Here is a 21,162-nt window from a genome sequence, read left to right as displayed (position 1 = left end):
ACAGGAAGTGTAATGCTTTGGACAGGAAGTGTAATGATATTTTTTTTGCTCATGTTTGCCTTTCCTGATTGTGTAGGTGGTGAAGCTGTGCCGTGAATGTCTGAAGAAACAAGAACCTGTCTTGGGGGACACTAATATCTACTTGCTCAGGATCCTGAGCATTGTTTCGGAAGTGCTCTCATACCTCCAGATGTTCGAGGAAGCAGCAGACCATGCAAAAAGGATGGTTGATGGCTACTTGTATGTGATCAAATTTCCCACTGTTATGGTGATTCGTTCTCATTATGTAATTTAGTCCAGGCATTATATAAAGAATCTGGGCCTGACTGGCTCTCGCATTACAGTCGTATAAATCCAGAGCTAGGTTACTGAAACTGGTTGATCTATACTGTTACAAGACCTATGCTACTGCCGTTGGATTGTATAATCAAGGGTAGAGGGGCAGTTTTAGGATCATAGGAAACTAGGCCTGGAAAGGACCTCACAAGATCATCTAGTCCAGCTCCCTGCTAAAGGCGGGATCATCTCTGACTAAATCATCCCAGCCAAGTGCAGGATTGCACACTTTCTGACGGGAAAAGTCCTAAACAGGAATGTTTCAAAATGTATTGACATATAACATCAAAGCAGAACAGTTACAAGTTGAATAATCCTAACTGCTTTGTCTGAGAAGATGCCAAAGACTGCTCAAATGGTGAATCAGAGAAATAAGACACAGAAGGAAGAGACTCATAGTTAGGCACAGAACTTAATACATGTTTATCTTTGTAAGCAGATGTTCCCGGGATCAGGAAATTACCTTTGGATTGCACTGATGTTACTCAGAGCTTGCCTTCACTGGTAGAAGAGTTATGTTTTTACTTCAGGGTTAATTAATAATGTACCTGAGTCCTTAGGTAAAATCCACTGAAGACAAAACATGCTAGGGCATGGGCACACAATGAAGTTACCGTGAGGTAAAGGAGGGTGGGCTTTGCTGTTGCTCTCCCCTTCTCGCTTATCTAGTTTGTGCCTGTGCTTATAATTGTTCATGGGCACAGCAACATGTGAGCCAAACATTTCCTGTTCTTCATAATAAGGTTAGTATGATTTCTACTTGGAGAGCCCCACCACAGTTGATGGAAACTGGCATTTGCTTCACGCATATTAGACCTGCTTCTTTACTGACAAAACCAGTTTCCATTGCAAATCTAGTAACAATATGGAAAAGTAGGTTGGTTTTTAGTCTGTTTACACTAATGACTTCCCAGTTTTTAGTTCTTTTATTTTGACTCGCACTTAATTGACCTTAAAAGCAAATGAGCAATAAATTCCTAAAAAAAAAATAAAAATCAGATTTTAAAATTGCTTTGAGAACTAGGTAACAGAAGTCGGAGAGGTGTAATACATGATACTTGTTGGGCACGTCTACATGTGCACTTTAATGTGCAGTGGCGCCTGTACACACCACGGGTTTTAATCCTCATTAAATTAAATAGGTTTATAAAGTTTAAACTTGTTTATTTTCGAGCATCACAGTGTTTACACACACTAGGTTTTCAAATTAATTCAGCCTTGGAGTGTCACACCTGTGTTTACACGCGCTAGGTTTTTGAATGAACAAAGCTGAGTCCCTGGCCGGTGCCACAAGAGAGCGGGATGGTCCAGGACTGCCCCCACAGTCCAGGCCTGTGCCCTGCCCCACTCTGGGCCTGTGCCCTGCTGCAGCTGAGGAAGCAGGGAGCTGGCAAACCACACAAGAAAAAAAAAGTGGAAGCAATTTGAAGGGGTGAACTACAAAAAAGTTGCAGCACCCTCTGGTGGGCAAAGAAGCTCATTACACATCTTTAAGTGCCTTTGTGTCTGCACACAATGAATCCATGGACATGACGCTTTAATTCCAGGGAATCCAAACTAAACTATGTCCAAGGTGTTTTAGTTTAATGCACAGAGACTTTTAAAGTGTCAGGAAATCCTGCTCGTGCAAACAAACACGCAATAGCAGAGCATGAAAGGGCAAAAATAGTGGCATGTAGATGAGCCCCAGTAGCCTATTTTATTGCACATTAAAGTGTCACATAAAAAACCCCCATGTAATTACGCTCATGCACAGTAAACTAGGCTACTGTGTGTTAAACACAACTTTAAAAAATGTGTGCTTTTGATACTGTGCATTAGGGTAACTTAATGTGCATTTATTTAGTACCTCACATTGATGATACTAAATTTAAGGCGCATTAGGAAAAGCTCATTAATGCACGTATAGATATGCCTACTCATATTTACTTACTCGTGTCGAGTGATATTTTCAAGCGGTTGACTGGCTTACATGAGACTACTCCTGAATTCCAACACTATTGGCTGTGACAGAATCAGGCCCTCAGTAAAGAAAGTTTTCATGAAACCAGACACAGGGAAAGTTTGACTTTCACAAAAATGAAGTTGCTTATTACTTTCCCAGGAAGATCTACCATCCCAACAATGCACAGCTAGGGATGGCAATGATGCGAGCAGGAGTGACTCACTGGCATGCTGGTCTCATTGAAATAGGCCATGGCATGATCTGCAAAGCCTATGCCATTCTTTTGGTGACACATGGCCCTACCCACCCAATTACCAAAGACCTGGAGGTAAGTGAGCAATGTCTCCTGAGCAGGTCCTACTTGCCTTTACTGTGAAATGGGTCTGTGTCATCTGGGTGGGCTTTGTTGTACGTGAAGAAGTTAAATTCAAATAAAGAATAGAAGCAGCTATCTGAAAATCTAGCATTAATAATATAAAGCTTGCTTCATACAGAGTGATGAAAGTCCATTAGATTTTATTGCAGCTAGTAAGGAGAATAACATTTCCTTGTTATGGGAAATGTCCATATTGGCTTTCATCTTAAATTGAGATAAAATATCAACATATTGGGAGTGTAAAGTAAACAGTTCTGGATCTCTTTTATTGGGACATGTTGAAACAAAGCCTTATTTTGAAAAGCAATGTTTTATTTTTGAAGTATTGATTTACAGTAAAAAAAGTTGTTTGCTGACTGATTCCAAATGATATTTAAACTTAAAATGTCAATTCAAAACAAAAAGGATCTTTTCCATTCAAAATGTGTCTTTGGACAACTGGTAAAATGAACTTCTGTTAGCATTTTCTGATAGATAAATATGGCCAGAGTTTTTGCTGGGCATTTGGTGAATTTTTTTATTGGGGTGGAGTGTGCATGCAAGAATGGATATGCTGCTCCAAAGCAGCAGAGCTAAGGCTCACAGAACTGTCTGACCTGTATAAGGGATGAGTCCCTTTCATTATTTCCCACTTCCCCAACCTCTGTGTCACCTGCAAACTTTATCACTAATGTATTTCCCCCCCAAATCACTCATAAAAGTGTTAAATAGCATTGGGCCAATAACTGATCCCTGTGGTACCCCACTTGAAACATGCCCACTCTAGGATGATTCTCCATTTACAAATAGATTTGAGACGTAACATCTAACCAGTGTTTAATTCATCTAGTGGGTGCTATGTTGGGTTTGTATTGTTCTAGTTCAGGGGTTGGCAAACTATGGCTTGCAGGCGAGATCCATCCTACAGAGTCATTTTATCTGGCCCAGCAAGATTGGGTGGTGTTTTGGCAGTAGGGGGCTTTGGTGGTGCTTCTGCAGCATGGGGCCTTCTTCTCCCAGGTGGTGGGAGAAGCAGCAGCGGCACTGTGGATGTGGGGTGGAAGTGGTGGCTGCAGCCCTTGCTCCATTTCCAGCCACGGTGGCGGTGCAGTCCAGGTTGGAAGAGGCCCATGCTTGGAGCTTAGCTCTGTTAAAGTGTTTCCCCAATACAGTGTTGCTGCTCCTATTCTAGTTTGTTAATCAGAACATTATACTGTACAAAAGCCGATCCTCTAGAGAAATCACAGCGTATGATACCGACACTTTTACCACTGGGTTGATTCGCAAAAACTAATACTTTAGTTTGACAGGGCTTGTTTGTTGGTCCTTGGTCTTCATCTTGGCAGATGGGGCCCCGGTCTTCTCTAAACCTGCCTATATTTTATGGGAGAGGTGCAATGAGCTTACAGCATCTGCTTACCCCTCGGCACCTGGGCCCCAGGACCAGCTTGCCCGGGGTGGAAAAGTAATTTTTAGGATCCTTTTTGGGTCTGTGCAGGCCAACTTATAAGCTAACATGGGAACTGATTTTGTTCTCATGAAGAAAGCTGAGATGCCAGTTCTGGGCATGTGGATTGTATTTTGCCAAAGAAGAATTAAATTAACCAAACCCTGTCTTCCCCACCACTAACCAGACTTGTCTGTCAGGAACACAGCTGGATTTGGGAGAGAAGATGTCTGTGTCTAGTCAGCTTTGAGCCTTTCCTGTGTGAAATCAAAGTGTCCCATTTTACATGAAGGGCCTTTGACAGCTATGCCCTCAAACTGGTCTAGCCCACTTAACTAGAGGCTGCTAGAGGTTGTGAACGAGAAGCCGCTATCCCATTTTCAGAAAATGCTTGCTTTGTTGATTTTGAGAACTGTTGTCACAGCTTTTGCTTCTTGGTCTGCCCTTTGATTGCATCCCTGCAGGTCATGCGTGTTCAGACGGAGATGGAGCTGCGCATGTTCCAGCAGAACGAGTTCATGTACTACAAAATGAGAGAAGCGGCCCTCTCGAACCAAAAGGTCCAAGTCATGCCAGAACCCTCCACTGAGGCTTCACAAGACCTTTTTGTCAAGAAGCAATAGACCCTGAGCTTGATATCCAACATACCAGTATTCTCGTAAGGGGTACTACATCAGCCACTGCTGTTCTGAATAGGAAGAGAGTGACATGTCCTTAAAGTTGTTTCTAGTGGCATCTAATAACACACAGATATGTAGGGAATGGGTCTTGAAAAATGTTTTTTTTTTCCTAACAGCTCAGAGCATCAATTAAGAAGTACTTTCCAGGAAATGCCTCTTGAGCCTAATAATAGTAATAATAAAAAGTCATTATAAAATAGCTTCAGCAATAATTCAACTCAGACCTCATTCAAAACTACTTTCTTTTCATGGAAGGCCAAATCCTGAAGTCTTTGCTTAGATTTCCAATGAGTCCTTTCTTGAGCAAAACTTTCACTGGTGCTCGCCCCAGTGCACCAGGACCTCTGCAAACAGAGTGTGGGCTAGAGCATGTCTTGTCTGGGGAATTATTGAGTGAAAACAGGGTCAGGCCCTCAGGATTTGGCTCATGAATGACATTTCATGTAAGGTCACTTTTCCAGCCCTTCAGAATTGATCGTTAGTGTAGTGAGTAGCCTGGCAGATATAGCAGACTTCAGGGAGTCTTCATCTGGTGAGCAGAGTGCAGATTGACTTGGGAGCTTCCATTAGCCAAATAAACGTAGTTTTGAACTTTCTAAATGAGGATGACAGTATCTCAGTGGTTTTTCTATCACCACCTCAACAGGGTCAAGTCAGGTGAGGACAGTTATCAAACATTATGGTCTGGAGTGGGGCCAGCCCAGTGGCTAAAGAAGATAAGTAACAGAAGAGGAAGCTTTGATCACACCAACAAAAGGAGTGGGGAGCCGTAGGAGAGAACCCCTTCCCCAGACAGGGGGTGGGTAGGAGTTTGTTAGTGGAGAAGAGAGGAGATGTTCTCCCCATTACTCTTACTTACCTGAAGTCCCAGTCCATACGCAGCCTGCAGCACTGTTGGTCTGATAGGTTTGGGCTCCATTTATGCTAGCTGACTGAACTGGGTCCAGGTGACCTGCTTCATTATCATTGTTCAAACCTCATATGCCAGTTAATTTCTGAGACAAGTGCAGATGGAGATGAATGCCCAGAATTGAGTTCAATGCACTTTGATGTGGCTAGTGGATAATGTTAGAGCTTTGCTGAGGCTTTTATCAGCACAGTGTCTCTTCTACTTTACTGTAACTCAAGCTGTAAAACAGATTAGCTTACAAAGCCACTTACCTCCACTGTTAACACGTGGCCATGCTGCTGACATACAATATCCTTAAGACTGGCTTGAGTTCTGTACAATGCAGTTAGCAAGTCATGTCATTTCTATTTCATTGTTAAAAACATTAAAACCAGGATTTTTAAATGAAAAGATACATTCTGTCTGCTTGAACTGCAAAATCAAATTGGTTTACTCAAATCTTCAATGATGTGTAGTATGGAAAGTTTAATCGTAGGTTCAAGATATTTCTCACTATCCATGACCAGAAAAAGCTAGCAAAATAAAGTCAAATTGAATCTCATGTTGTTCAATTCTTCTTGTGTCTCTACACCACATTTGACCATTTTATTATGCATGCTTCTGCTCTTTTATTGTACTTTACCGGATCTTTTGTTCTACATGTGCCTTCAAGCAGTGGGCATTGCAGCAGGTGTTGCATAGTCTGAGGCTGATGAACTATGTTACTCACTGACTTTGCTGGAGTTATTCCAGACTTAGTTGGTTGAATGGCAATATGATTCTGTCCTATAGGATTTGTAGGCTGGACTTTACTACTCATAGTTTCATAGTTAGTAGGGTCGGAAGGGACCTAATCAGGTCATCAAGTGCGACCCCCTGCCATGGGCAGGAAAGAGTACTGGGATCAAACGACCCCGGCTAGGTGATTATCCAGCCTCCTTTTGAAGACCCCCAGGGTAGGAGCCAGCACCACTTCTCTAGGAAGTTGGTTCCAGCTCCTAGCCGCCCTGACCGTGAAGTAGCGCCTCCTGATGTCTAGCCTGAATCTACTCTCAGTCAGCTTATGGCCGTTGTTCCTTGTAACTCCTGGTAGTGCTCGGGGGAACAGGGACTCTCCCATAGCCTGCTGGTCCCTCTTGGCAAGTTTGGAGGTAACCACCAGACCCCTTTTCAGGCTTATCTTGTGGAGGCTGAACAGGTTCAGGTCCCGCAGCCTCTCCTCATAGGGCCTGCCCTGCTGCCCCCTGATCATGCAAGTGGCCTCCTCTGGACCCTCTCCATGCTGTCCAAATCTCTCCTGAAGTGCGGCGCCCAGAACTGGATGCAGTACTCCAGCTGCGGCCTGACCAGTGCTGCATAGAGGGTGAGTATCACCTCCAAGGATCTGCTTGAGATGCATCTGTGGACGCATGACAAGGTGCGGTTGGCCTTCCTGACCGTGTCCCCACACTGCTGACCCATGTTCATTTTGGAATCAATAACGACTCCAAGTTCCTAAGACTTAATAGATGTCCCATGGCTTGGTCCAAATTTGTGCCTTGCTGTTGCTACTGGTTGATGGTGTTTGGTATCTGGCCTCCAGTCTGACCAATCCCTGATGATTCAAGAGGATGAAATTCCTTCCTGACCCCTAACACCACATCTCACATCCTGGAGCATGAACATTTCTTACCTATCACTATCATGTACAACTACTGATGTTATTAGCAGGGGTGGTAGGTTTAGAGCAAGTGTCCTACAGATGAAGACTCGAACGCTGGGAAAGAAAGGCTTTTGCATGATCATGGTGTGGGGGAGGTGCTGGGCACAGTTATGGACTGGGTTGAGAGATGGCTTGGCTTGTTGGAGAACATTGTGCACTGTGTTCAGCTATGATGGGCTCCAGTGTTTATAGTTTGACGAGCTTTAGTTAAAGCATTTCCGCTACCATTTTGAAACACAGGGACACTGAATACACGTGACATGGAGGCTGCTGGCACGCACTAATTAGCACACTCTGGCAGACTCACAGCAGACTCGATGAATCGCAGAGCTCTGTCATGTGTTTAGATGCCCCAAGTTCTTTCCTCTTGTCCCTATGCTGCCCAATGCTAAATGGTAATGTAGGCTGTGTCTATCTTACCCTCTGCTGGTCATAGCACTGCTCATCTGGGCGAGCTAATAGGTTTACTTCTGAATTTGTGGTGCCTATACACATGCAGGGCAAGCATTTCCAAAGGTGCTGTAACTTTTGTGCTGTACTTAAAGCGCTGTAGGTGCAGTGCCTTAAGACTTAATAGATGTTCCATGTCTTGGTCCGAATCTGTGCCTTGCTGTTGTTCTGTGGAGTAAGAGGCAGGGGGCACCGGATGCTGCACAATGCAGCCTGAGGCCATGGGGAAGCCCCAGTTAAATACATGTGCAATAAAGGCAAACTAGGCAGGCTGAGACACAATACTGAAGTTCATTGACATTTAATACACATACAAAGAGGTTTAATTAAGACGACTTTGGTCATTTTAGAAACATTCTGAAGTCACCCATATGGATCAAGTCACAGCTTTAGAATGCTTTAAATGGCAAAAATCGCCACTTGTATAGGCACCTGGTGACTGAAAGTAGCTGCTTCTTCATTAGTATGCTGTTTGCAGGCAACCTTGGCCTCTGTAGATCATTCCTTCCAGGTACCTGGAGTAGCAGACACAGATACAGTCCTCTGCCTGACTAGCCATGAGGTTTTTGGGACTATGTATCCTAAACACAACTGGTACTGTTATTAGAGCTGTGGGAACCAATTCCAACCACCAGCACAATCAGCAGAAATTCATATTTTAATCAAACATGCTATGAGTTTTCCCCATGGCAAAAGGGAGGTGAAAGGAATAATCCTCCTCTTGTTAGAAGGCTCATGTGAAACATGAGTCAAGTAGAGCTTGGGAACAGAAGTCTTTCCTCATATTCCTGATGTCAGCAGTGAGCAACTCCGGAGTTTAAACCTTGCTCTTGCCACTTCTTTGCCTTGACTAAGAGGATGATAATATTTGCCAAGTGTATAAAGGTGTTGGGAGAGTGAACTAGCTAATAGTTGTGCAATATGCAGAAGATTACAAGTGCTACGTGTAATGCTAATTGTTTTATTATGCTGGCCCCAAAGAGAGCTAGTTGCCAGAGCTGATATTCCTTCGCCAGAGCTGATATTATCCTTTGGGCTAGGGTCAGGAAAAGCTAAGCCAGTTAGATACCAGATAAAGATACTAGGGATCAGAAAGTTGGACCAGAGAAGGTATGAACTTTACAAGCAATTTGAAGACAATGCCTTTGAAAGAATAAGGAGATTTTAAAGAATAAGTCCATGCTCTATTATTGACTACCTTCAAGGTAATATGATGCTTTCAAAGGTGGGAGGTATTCCTCTTAGGAAGGGAGAGGCATAAAAGTTCAAATATGGGGAACATGGACAGACATCTTGATTGTTTTTCAGAATCTCAGCATTTGCTTTTTGTATTTTTAGCTGATATATGTGCAAAGAAGATCTCAGAAACGTGTAGCTGAGGTGGATTGATCTGCCTGAGTTTGCAGAGTCTGAAGCTAGCTCTGAACTATTGAATTCCTTTTAACAGGTGACAAAGGCCATTGCCAGAGGAAAAATTTGAAATATCGACATCGTTAACTGTTTCGAGGCCCATCGAAGCACGTAAGGGAGTACCATGTGCTGAGGGTCTATACCAACATTTCCCCACGCATTTTGGGGCATGAAAAAAACTAGTGAGGGGAGAGTGGTTATGGCAGATGTTTGCATTAAGTCTAGTAGGGCTTTAAAGCAAATGGTAGAGCTGCAGGGTGAAGGTATGTAACTGTTTCTGAGGGAGGGGAAGGGGTTTGCCTGGAGGTATGTTCAGCACTAAACCATTTTGGAAGCCCAGAGAGTCAGCTCCCACAACTGAAGACTGAGAGCAGCTGTTACTGCTTTTACCCCATTGGGCATCCATGTAAAGTCTCTGAACACACTCATTAATACTGGAGAGACTCCTCCATAGAGTCATAGAAAATGAGAGTTGGAAGAGACTGCAGAAGGTCATCTAGTCCAACCCTCTGCACACAGCAGGACCTGCCCCAACTAGATCATTCCAGCCAAGGCTTTTTCTAGCCAGGTCTTAAAAACCTTCAAGGATGGAGACTCCATCACCTCCCTAGGAAACCTGTTCCAGTGTTTTACTACCCTCCACAGGAGAGAGGTTTTCCTAATATCTAACCTCAACTTCCCTTGCTGCAACGTGAGACCATTGCTCCTTGTCCTGTCATCTGCCACCACTGAGAACAGTCCAGCTCCATCCTCTTTGTAACCCCCCGTCAGGTAGTTGCAGACTGCTATTAAATCCCCCCAAGCCCTCACTCAGTCTTATCTTCTGTAGACTAAATAAGCCCAGTTTCCTCTGCCTTTCCTCAGAAGTCATGTCCCCCAGCACCTCTAACCATTTTTGTTGCCCTCCACTGGACTCATGCCAATTTGTCCAAACCCTTTCTGCAGTGAAGGGCCCTAAATTGGACACAGTACTCCAGATGTGGCCTCACCGGTGCTGAATAGAGGAGAATAATCATGTCCCACGATCTGCCAGCAATGCTTTTACTAATGTAGCCCAGGATGCTGTTAGCTTTTTTGGCAACAAGGGCACACTGTTGGCTGATATTCAACATACTTTAACCCCCAGGTCCTTTTCTGCAGAGCTGCTGCTTAGCCAGTTGGTCCCCAGCCTGTACCAGTCCATGGGATTTTTCCATCCTAAGTGCAGAATTTTGCACTTGTCCCTGCAACATTAAGCTCCACAGTCCCATGCACCCTGTTAGAAGAACAGTGCTTGTGGGTGTGCCAGGTAGACGTTAAAATAGCCAGGCACTAGATTAGTATCTCTGTGTACACCTATGGATGCCTAGTTCATGTGGAAGATGCTGGCTTGACATTGCCAGGGGATAGTCTTGTATTTACCTACAGAAGCAGAAGCAGTGAGCAGCAGCCATAGGCATCGGCTCAGACCAGGATGCACCATTTTCAAGCAGGAGGCTAATCTGGTCACTGTTGCTCTTTCACATTGTGACTGCTCTGTTGATATTGCTACCTAACACGTTCCAGTTGGGGCAGTGGCTGAGACAATGTCTACTACCTGTATACGTGTTTGAATTGCAAAATACCCATGCAAAGACCACGTGACATGGTGGGGGTGGGGGGAGTGAGGGGCAGGACTGAGTTACTTATCACTGGTGGAGTTCAACCTTGCCTTGTCACTCAGGCTCACATCTTGGGATGTCCTGGATCCTCTGCTGCACCTGGATCTTCAGGAAGTGGCTGTGGCTAGGAGTGCCTTTCAACAGCTCTATCTGGTGAGAAGTCTGAGACCCTGTCTTTCAGACTCTGACCTGGCCACCATCATCCATGCCTTTGTCACCTCAAGGCTGGACTTCTGAAATGCTCTGTACGTGGGGCTGGCTTTGAAGACCATCTGAAATCTGTAGCTGGTGCAGCATGTGGTGGCCTTCTGACAGGGGTGGTTGCCAGGAACACATAACCCCAATGCTCCAGGGTCTGCAATAGCTCCCAGTAGCTTTCTGGGTGCAATTCAAGGATCTGGTTTTGACCTATAAGGCCATAAAGAGTCTGGGCCCTACATACTGAAGGGATCGCCTTCTCCCTTATGGCCCAGGATGATCCCTGAGGTCAGCTGACAGCAATCTTCTACTACTACCAAGTCTGCTTGGCAAAGATGTATGGGAGGTCACCCTCCACTGTTGCTCCTCAGCTCTGGAAATCCCCCCCTGTTGAGGCTCGCAGCCTGAGCCTGGACGTCTTTCAGAAGCATTGTAAGAATTTCCTAATGGAGCCAAACAAAGCTGAGATGAGATGCTGTTTAGGATGTCTCTGTTTTATATTGATATTCTAGTTTCCTTTTAAGTTGTTTTTTGTTCTCTTGGTCCTCTCCTATTTTTTTAAGCAATTTTGTTTCCTTACTGTAAGTTCTCCTGAGCTCTTGTGAGGACGGGCGGTATATACATCGAACGAACGAACGAACGAACGAACAAATGTCGTGATAAATGAGATGCTAATTAAAACAATGACAAAGGGGCTTTAATACAAATTGTACTTTACTGGATACATTTTGCACAGTAAAAGGATAGAAACACAAAGGGCATCTAGATTCTCTTGCTGATTCTCTTGTAGCTGATGTCTCCCGAAGTGAGTGTCTAAAAAACAAAGAAATGCAAAACACAAAGTTTCAATCTCTTGTTAAACCAGTGAAAAGGACCTGACCCTGCAAACCACACTGTGCCCTGCAGATCTAGACCACATACAACATATTTGATTTAAATTGCACTAATAATGTTGTAGTACATTAAACTATCCTAAAATAAGAACATACAGTTTAGCCCTGCCTTTCCTGAAATCATTCATCTGAGCCTCTCGTTTTCTGAAACAGGCTTATGTCCCACTGCTTCTGGTAATTATGACAAAAACCATTCTTCAGTTATGTGAAACCTTGATGATTCAGACTTTTCAGTGTCTCCGTTGTCCTTTGATGATGACAGTGTATTGCATATGTCATGCAGTGTGTTTACAATATACATTATGCCTTCGATGATCACTTGATGGATACCTTCTTAAAAGCACCTTGTAGAAGCTGGCCATTAATGAAACCACATGCATATACCAAGCATAGACATAGAATAATGAATTATTTTACAGGATTATACATCATTGGCCAGATTTTAAGTGGCTGTTAATCAACATAGCTCCACTGAAGTCAGTAGAACTAGCAAACAATCTGGCTTAATGTATAAACCAATCCTCTACGTCAATACTTCTGTATTTTGTTAGCTATTTGCTCTTACAAGCTCCATTAGGAACTCCAATGGTATTGATCACATGCTGTAAGCGATGACATTTTTCCAATACTGGATATACTGTCATGAACTTACGCTGGTGAGAGTATCTCCATTAATTTCAGTGACAGATTTGACTCCTTTCAGGTCTGCAACCAGCTTGTTTTTTCCTTCCAGATGAACAGTGGTCTGTTGAGGAAAGGCGAAAAGAAAGGGAGATATGAACATTATCACCTGTTGCATAAAAACAGATTCCATCTATTTTGCCAGCTCATGTGCCTGTCTAATGATTCACTACTCTGGGGACTGGTTAAATTCTGCCTTCAAATAAGGTTTTCCCATTTATTTTCAGGGTTTCCTAGGAGGAGAGGAAGACTATGCTGTTGGGGTGTTGGACACAGCATGTGCAGATTTGTATGCATGGACATTGCTTTCCATCACAAGGATGCACCAGAGCAAAGCTTCTTCAGATAAATCAAAACAGAGTCATTCTTGAATCTGTGATGACTTGCAAAGATTGCTTTGGTCATTGCAGACTATGACCCAAATCCTCCAAGATATTTGGCAACTAACTCCCATTGAAACTGATAGGAACTGGGGACTTCTGAAGTGTTGCTCCATCCATCAGTCAATGGTAGTAGGTACCAGATTGACCACCACCATCAGCTACATTATCAGAAAACCAGAACAGCAGAGCTTCTGAGCACTGCTCCATCTATGCCCCTCACCCCCAGCCACTCATTCAGAGGATAATTAATCTGACTCTCCCTGCTCCCTCACTTTCCCTGGCCCGTCTCAGTCAGACAACCAGCAGTACTGCTAGCTTTTGCCAGTGGTGAAGGTGGTTTCCATGCTCCAATTTTTTCCTCCATTGCAGTAAAGACTCCATTACAGTCCAGCCTTTCCCCCTCTGTTTCTTACCTTTACTTGCTGTCTCTTGCTTTATATACTTAGGCTGTACACCCTTCAGGGAAGGGGCTTTTCATTAGATGCTTCCCCCTAGGCATATCTACACATGCAATTAATGTGCACAAATAAACTCTGGAGCTTCTGGAGTTTATTGTTCCCTGGAGCCATGTCTTCACATGAGCCTGGGACTGAGCATGCTGAGCTGGAACGGAGCAGCCCCAGCTGAGGGGGTCAGCCTGCTAGCCCGGGGCTGCTCCCCCTGGTTCAATGTGCTGCAGAGGGGCTGGCTGGGGCATGAAGGTGCTTCAGTACAGGGATAGCTGGCAGGCAACCCCTGCACTGAAGCACCTTTGTGCCCCAGCCCGCTGGGGCAGCATCTTCACTTTCGGTGCTGTGGAGTTTTTTACTCTGCAGCAGAACAGTTCTTGTGTCTACAAGTACTATCCTGCTGAGGAGTAAATTTGTTTACTCCAGCCTAATAGGGGTTCATGTGTAGATGCTGAGATGTTTACTGTGGAGCTAATTTGTCTACTGCACAGTGACTATCTCATGTAGACATGCCCTCTGACTCCTATTTGAGGCCCCTGGATGCCAATGTAATCTAAATTAAAAGAAGAGAAAGCAGTAACTTTAAGCTATTACCTACTTCCAGTGGACCCTAACCGGTGTTGCAGGCAAACAGTTGGCATCATTGCCCACTGCCAGCCATCTAGGTCCCCAGAGACAATCATTCTACATTGTTCTTTTTATTTCCTCCCCCTGCTTTCATTCTTATTACCTACATTGTAAGGTAGACTTCTGAATGTACCCTTAGGTTGGAGACATTCTCACTGCACATTACACTGTTAAATAACTTTTGTTGGCAGACAAGATGTAGTATAATGTGAGACTGGGGTTACAGTAGCCTAGGAATTAAGCTTGAATAAATCCAATTAAACAGAGATAATGGCACATTTAAAAAAGAAATGTGTCTCTGTTTTATAGGACTTGCTTCACTAACCCCTTAGTATATGCCATTAGCATATAACACCACTGAGAGCTGAGATTCCATACGTAAACCCCTTCACTGGGAAATCAATACATCACCTGCTGGAACTGATTCATGGAAAATAAAAATTTTACTATAGTAACACTTGCAGACAATTTTCCTCGAGCTCAAATGGCAGTGTCCTGTGCTTTGAAGCAGACAGCCATGTCTCTGTCCTCAGTTTATGGAAGTTAGCAGTGGCATATTTATATGGAGCACAGAGATTTGCTACTTGTACTGCAGCTTTTGAAACTCCCCATAAAACCACCAGCTATGGAGACAGAGAAGGTGAAAGGTGGATTTTGCCAGTGCAAGAAGCTTTATGTCTAGTGAACTGCTGTAATTTTCCTTCCTTGCCAGGAATGGGAATTGTCCAGCTTAAGGATTATCCACCCAAAGCAAATCAGAAAAGAAGCTGTAGCTCTTAGAGGAGATGCAGAATGGGTCCACACTACCTGATTAAGAGGGCAGGTTAATTAATGGTTTTATGACTAAATTGCTTGTGTGGCATTTCATCATCTCCTTTTAATAAATGAAAAAGGGTTGTCAGAATGCTTTCAAAGGGACCTTTCTATCTTGCATCCCACATTTTCTGTGGTATCTCTTATGTTGTGTGTAATTTCAGAAACCCTGGGTCTGATTTTCCAAAGTGCTAATTGATGAGCTGTGACAGTGTCTTGTGACAGTGAGAAGTCTTACTTCCAGGAGAAGCCAGCAAGAAATGATTGGTGTGACTAGGAACCAGGCCTTTCTGGATCCTCAGACCTAAATGCTGATGGCCATATGCCCCTGTTAAAGACAAGAGGCCAAATTCTCCACCAATAGAAACGGGTGCTGTTCTTCCTATTTACACTATCAGAGAATTTAACCCACCAGTTGGCAGGTCTCCAGGTCCATTCCCAGTGCAGCTTTTGGATTAGCAAATTTGGGACACACCTGTGTTTCATAGTTTCATAGTTTCTAGGGTTGGAAGGGACCTGAGCAGATCATCAAGTCTGACCCCCCGCCATGGCAGGAAAGAGTACTGGGGTCAAACAACCTCAGCAAGGTGTTCATCCAGCCTCCTCTTAAAGGCCCCCGGGGCAGGAGCCAGCACCACTTCTCTTGGAAGCTGGTTCCAGCTCCTAGCTGCCCTGACCGGGAAGTCGCGCCTCCTGATATCTAGCCTGAATCTACCCTCTGCCAGCTTGTGACCGTTATTTCTAGTCACTCCTGGCAGTGCTCGGGGGAACAGGGACTCCCCCAATGCCTGCTGATCCCTCCTGACTAGTTTGTAGACGGCCACTAGATCCCCCTCAGCCTTCTCTTGTGGAGGCTGAACAGGTTCAGGTCCCGCAGCTGTCCTCATAGACCCTGCCCTGCTGCCCCCTGATCATACGAGTGGCCTCCTCTGGACCCTCTCCATGCCGTCCACATCCCTCCTGAAGTGCGGCGCCCAGAACTGGACGCAGTACTCCAAGTGTGGCTTGACCAGTGCCACATAGAGGGGGAGGATCACCTGAGATGCATCTGTGGATGCACGACAAGGTGTGGTTGGCCTTCCTGACTGCCTCCCCACACTGCCTGTCCATATTCATCTTGGCATCAATGATGACTCTAAGATCCTTTTCTGCCTCTGCAATGATGAGAAGGGAGTTCCCCAGCCTGTAGGTATGGTGCTGGTTGTCCTTCCCCAGGTGCAGTGTCTTGAACTTGTCGGTGTTGAATCCCATCCTTTTCTCATCTGCCCACCCCTGTAACCTGTCTAGGTCTGACTGCAGCCTATTCCTCCCTTCTAGCATGCCCACGTCCCCCCACATCTTAGTGTCATCAGCAAATTTGAACAGGGTGCTTTTTACCCCCTCGTCCAAGTCACTGATGAAGATGTTGAACAGTGCGGGCCCGAGGACTGAGCCTTGGGGGACCCCACTGCCCACATCCCACCAGGTTGAAAATGACCCATCCACCATCACTCTCTGGGTGCGGCCCTCCAGCCAGTTGGCGACCCAATTGACTGTGTGGGTGTTGACACCACAGCCCCCAGTTTCTTAATGAGAACGGGGTGAGAGACAGTGTTGAAGGCCTTCCGAAAGTCCAGGAAAACTGTCCACTGCTGCCCCTGCATCTAAGGATTTGGTGACCTGGTCATTGAAGGCCACCAGGTTGGTCTGACAGGACACCAACCTGTTAAATGAAAGGGGGACAAAGTCCTATGGGTCTATCCTGTGAAATGCTAAGAAACAAAGCCTTGTAAGGGACATGTTGTTATCAGGAGGCAGCATCACTGAGAGGTTGTGAAAGGGCAGGATCCAGAAAGGGCAGGGTGCCTCTCACAGGGGCACTGGCATTCTCAGGGGCCTCAGCACCCACAGGAGGTGCCTGGTGACCCACAGGACTGAGCTCTAGACAAAGAGAGAGCCAATGGCCTACCTTGACCTTCTGTCCCGTCAGTGTCTCCATCTCTGTCTCCTCTCCAATAGTGAACTCATTTTGCAGTACTTTGCTGCCCGTGGTCACAGTGAACTTGAACTTGTTGCCATCCTGCACAATTTCTGAAATGCTCTTGAGGTCCTTGCCCTTTTCAATCTGTTCATCAGGAAGACCTGACCAGAAACAAAAGCCCAGGCTTAACAAAGACCCCAAAGGACATTATTACCAGGGAGGCAGCCAGCTCTCCAGGCTCATGATATTCACCCCAGTGAGGAGTCTTCAGCTATTACAGGGTGGCTTCAATGTGGAGGACAATTCCTATGTTACCGCATGAGCAGAAGTGCAAACAGTTAAAGCTGCGTGTGTGTGTGTATGTGTGTGTGTGTGTGTGTGTGTGTGTGTGTGTTGGGGAGTGGGGAGGAAATAATACATGGACACACAGGCTTATCCCTCATCAGCTGGTTAGGAAGAGGGAGAAAGTCACTGCCTTCCCCCAAACATCCAAGTGGAAAGAAAAGATCCAGCATCTTCATTCTCTGACTGAGCTGAAAGAAAGTGAAGAGAAAAGAGCAGGAGGAGGTAAAGGGATACTGGAGATCAGAGGAGAGAAGGACTGAAGGGAATGGATGGAGAACTGAAGAGGTGATGTGCCCCCAGGAAACCCTGGTGGAAATTCCCAGACATCCTAAAGCCAGTCTTCTGCTGGAGCCACGGGATCGAGGGTGAAGAGCACCAGTTGAGATGCTCTTAGCCTAGTGTCCACATAGATGGATTCATGGGGACAGCTGCTCAGTTGGCATGAATTAGCATTGCTTCGCTGACTTCAGTGGCAAGTCACCCCAGTTGAGGATCTGGTCCATGGGGCTTAAGGCTAGCAGAGGTCTTTGTGCTTACATTGTCTGACCCCCCCGGCTACCACAAGCCATAGAATTTCACTGTTTTTCCCCTAATTTGAACCATAAATCACAGAGACTCTTCCATGCATATATTCTTGTACATCTGATTTCTCCAGCTGTGTTAGTGATGCCTATTAATGCACATGAATATATAAAGACTTGCGACAGTAAAATTAGTATTAGGAAAGAAAAAGAAAGTCCTCGGTATCTGGACACAACAGAACCATTTTGGCTAACCATGGAAGCTACAGCAAGATAATAAATAAAGTTACAGTTATCTGGCACTTACCAAGGGCTTTCATGAAGGGCACAAAATTTTCCTGGGACTGGAGCTCGTATTTTCCAGTGAAGCTCATTTTGGAGATGTTACCTATGCACCCAGCACAAGAAAAAGCAGCTCATGGATAACCACCACTTGGCCTTATAAAGACTTCTCTTGAAAGTTGGTCAGAGGTAACATGATGATGTAATTGCTTTATGATCTTGCTCAAACATTAACGGATGCTGGAGCAATGGTCAGGGATAAACTCTGAGATATGGCCTGAGGCTTACCACACGGGAGTGGGTTATTTTTCTTACAAGGAATCAAATTACACATATAAGAGCATGCAAAGAGGCATCAGCAGAGACATTAGAAATACACGCAGGACAGAAAGATTGCCTCCAATAAGAAGAAGTCAAATAATTTAGCGTAAAGCCCTGGAACTGCATGCAGAGGCTGGCAAGATGGTAGCCAGCTGGGTGTGGCTCTGCGTGAAGTGCACTGGTTCATACACGCTTGGTGTGAAATGTTGGCACAAAGCAGAACGGCAGTCTCACACCTTCATCACGTAATGCTAGGTAGGATAAAGGTTGTGTTGCAAGTTGGCATCATCGCTGGAGGTAACAAACCAGTGAGTATGCTCCAACAGTTCAATGAAGAGAGAAATTATTTTGAACCAAAACCCAGAGCTTAGACTTAGAGAAGCTTATTTTTGGATCCAAAATCCCTTATCTTGCCAAGAAAGCTGAGTAGGTTAACCAAGGGCCAGTTGCTAGCAGGTCAGTGATGATGGCTGGCTGAAGATGTGCGCTGCTAAAGCAGGCAAAAAGAAACAAAAAGCAGCTCAGGGGAGTCGTGGAAACTCCTTCATAAGAGGCTGGATAAACCCCTTTTGACCTGGGAATGACACGTCCTGCATCTTGGGAGACGGTTTGATTAGTTCCTGGATGACCCTTAACCCTGCCGAACCTATAATTTTATAAGAAAATAACAAACCATCACTAAACCATCCTTGTCCCCCATAACAAACTAGGGGGAATTTCTAGACTGAACTCTGCATCCCTAAATCACTGGATTATGTTGGGGTCTTCCAGCTGCCTCCTTACTGAACTGTTGCATGTTTTATCCCTATAAATTCTGCTGAGAAAACCCTTTTCACTCTTAAGAGCAACTCCCCAATGTAAACCCTTTGGCTGATGTTTCCCTGAGCTCTAAATTGTGGCCAGGCTTCTAGCCCTCACCTGTGGGACTCTGCATTGCTTTACTACTTATTCTGTCTCTGTCTCTTCCTACACCCTCTGCTGATATTTTCCATTGGCCTCATTTTTTCCTCCTGATCCAAGTCCATTCACATCTTTATGGCTCACCCACATTGCTCCCAACTGTGGGAACACACTCCTTATCTGCTAGGTAAACATTAGGGCTGGCTGGAAATCTAGCAACTATTTTTTCTTGGAGAAATGAGTTTTCCAGGACATGTCCATTTTTGAGATAAATCTGCTTTCCTTCCAAAAAAAAGAAAAAAAGATTTGACTTGTGTTCAAAAGCCCAAGTCACTTTTTTCCAGTTTTCAGCCTAAAAGTTTCATTAAAAAAACCCAAAAGTCCATTTTTAAAAGAAAAACCACCTCATATTCTGACCAGTTCTAACAACCATCCTCTTTACATCCAAACTCCACCCTAAACCTGACGGATTCCAAAAGACCTTTCAGGGAAACCCAGTCAAGAGCGAGGTAGCTCTTTATTGTCTTTGCACAGCTGGGGCACGAGAGCCTCTGTCTGAGCTAAATAGCCTAGGATCCATGGGGCCTGGTTCAACAGCCACACCAGCAGAAATCCTGAGGCTACAGCAGTGAAAATAAGCTGGAGAGAAGTTAATGGATCTCAAAGGTCAAGTAGAGCTGGTTGGATTTGCTGACTGAGAGCATTCCCTCTCCAGCTGTTGTCAGAAGATTTCCACCAGCATCCCCTCCCGGCTGGAATTAAACTATCAGGAGAGCTGGGTGCAATGGGTGTAGCAATCCATTTATAACTCCTTTGGCCAGCGTCAACCAGTCTGGCCCTCTAACCCATGTGGGTAGATGGCCTCCAGGGGCAGGATCCATCTTTTGTTGCGCACAGCACTAGTGGGCAATAGTTTGGAGATGCAACTAATAAAGGTACACCTGCCACCTCTGTGATCCCTCAGGTTTATAGTGATAGAAGTTATCATTTAAAGATGCTCCCTAACAGGAGACTGAGGGGTTGGAAATTGGGGAATGGTCCCCCAGGTAGCGGCTAGCTAGCTAAGTAGCAGCTGTTAGTTAGTTGGAGACAGGTGTAGGTCTGCAGGGTTGCTTACTGCTCCAAAATAAAAGTTGTGGCGTAATTCCTTTCATTCATGTTTAATGAACCCGGTGACAACAACAAGGTGTCGTGTGACTGTAATGTGTGTCACAGCTGGTGGAACCAGGGGGGGTCTGCAGAGCCGTGATGCTTGCTGATTTGGACTGCAGCTCTCAGAAACCCCCATGGTCTGGGGGGACAAGGGAAAAAGGAATAGGAAGAGGGTGGAGTAAGGGGATGAGAGAGCAGCATGGTCAGAGGAGAGCACAGAGGAGCTGGCTTTCAGCCAGGACTGTGGGCTGCAGGAGCTGGACTTGGACATGGGGGGACCTGCAGGCTCTAGGGGCTACGGGCTTGTTTGAGGACACCTCCAGAGGTTTGCGGGGGGCAGGAATTAAGGTGCTGAGTATATGTTACCACACTGTTGATATTTCTTTGCCTCTTACCTGTTCGCTCCCTTTGGCCTGTTGGTTTATGATCCTAACCCCAATGATTTTCCATATAAAAGTGGGAACCCCCTCTTCCGTCTTGCACCAGTTTTTGACTCTGTTAACCGGGTATAGCTGTATCTGTTTATTAGACTTAGAAATTGTCCTTCCTCAAAAGGCTCAGGGAGTTTTACAATACAGAAAAAAAAAAAAAGATTTATGGGAATGAAATAAAGTAAGAACACCAAACTCCTTCCCTGCCCCAACCCAGAAGGGGGTGGGGGGCAGAAACAACCAAATTTAGTTCTTGTTCCCTTCCAAGCCATACTCCTCTCTTTCCCATTTGTTATTTCCTTCCCTACAAGGGAAACAGATTGTCTAATTTAAAAAACCCACAACTCCTCCC

The 21,162-nt window shown here is 45.0% G+C and overlaps 2 protein-coding genes across 4 annotated transcripts in view; one reads left to right on the top strand and one right to left on the bottom strand.

Annotated features, from left to right (window-relative positions):
- SMYD1 (SET and MYND domain containing 1) overlaps positions 1-6,214 on the top strand; it is a 47,588-nt gene extending 41,374 nt beyond the window's left edge. For all 3 annotated transcript variants that reach the window (XM_090035325.1, XM_090035326.1, XM_090035327.1), the window contains 3 exons: positions 77-240; positions 2,441-2,609; positions 4,548-6,214. In XM_090035325.1, coding sequence (XP_089891451.1) covers positions 77-240; positions 2,441-2,609; positions 4,548-4,706 — 492 coding nt within the window. In that variant the 3' untranslated portion in view covers positions 4,707-6,214. The remainder of the gene's footprint in view (positions 1-76; positions 241-2,440; positions 2,610-4,547) is intronic.
- A 5,529-nt stretch (positions 6,215-11,743) lies between these two features.
- Positions 11,744-18,155, bottom strand: FABP1 (fatty acid binding protein 1). The gene is made up of 4 exons (XM_090034671.1): positions 18,032-18,155; positions 16,847-17,019; positions 12,598-12,690; positions 11,744-11,865 (listed from the first exon to the last, which is right to left on the bottom strand). Exons 1-4 carry the CDS (start codon positions 18,096-18,098, stop codon positions 11,815-11,817), a joined length of 384 nt encoding a protein of 127 aa, XP_089890797.1. The 5' UTR covers positions 18,099-18,155; the 3' UTR covers positions 11,744-11,814.
- Positions 18,156-21,162: the final 3,007 nt, after the last annotated feature.

The sequence above is a fragment of the Crocodylus siamensis genome, chromosome 2, assembly GCF_052110815.1.
Source record: "Crocodylus siamensis isolate JL-2025a chromosome 2, ASM5211081v1, whole genome shotgun sequence".
Classification (NCBI taxonomy): domain Eukaryota; kingdom Metazoa; phylum Chordata; order Crocodylia; family Crocodylidae; genus Crocodylus; species Crocodylus siamensis.
The sequence above is the reverse complement of the archived record's forward strand: the minus strand, read 5'-3'. Positions and strand labels throughout refer to the sequence as shown.

Bases quoted from the DNA above. Each gene is read 5' to 3' on its own strand.
- FABP1 (XM_090034671.1), bottom strand. From the start codon at position 18,098: ATGAGCTTCACTGGAAAATACGAGCTCCAGTCCCAGGAAAATTTTGTG. The intron at 17,020-18,031 runs GTAAGTGCCAGA...GTTTCTGGTCAG, and splicing joins GCCCTTCATGAAAGCCCTTG to GTCTTCCTGATGAACAGATT. The intron at 12,691-16,846 runs GTAGGCCATTGG...TTTCCTCAACAG, and splicing joins TGACGGGACAGAAGGTCAAG to ACCACTGTTCATCTGGAAGG.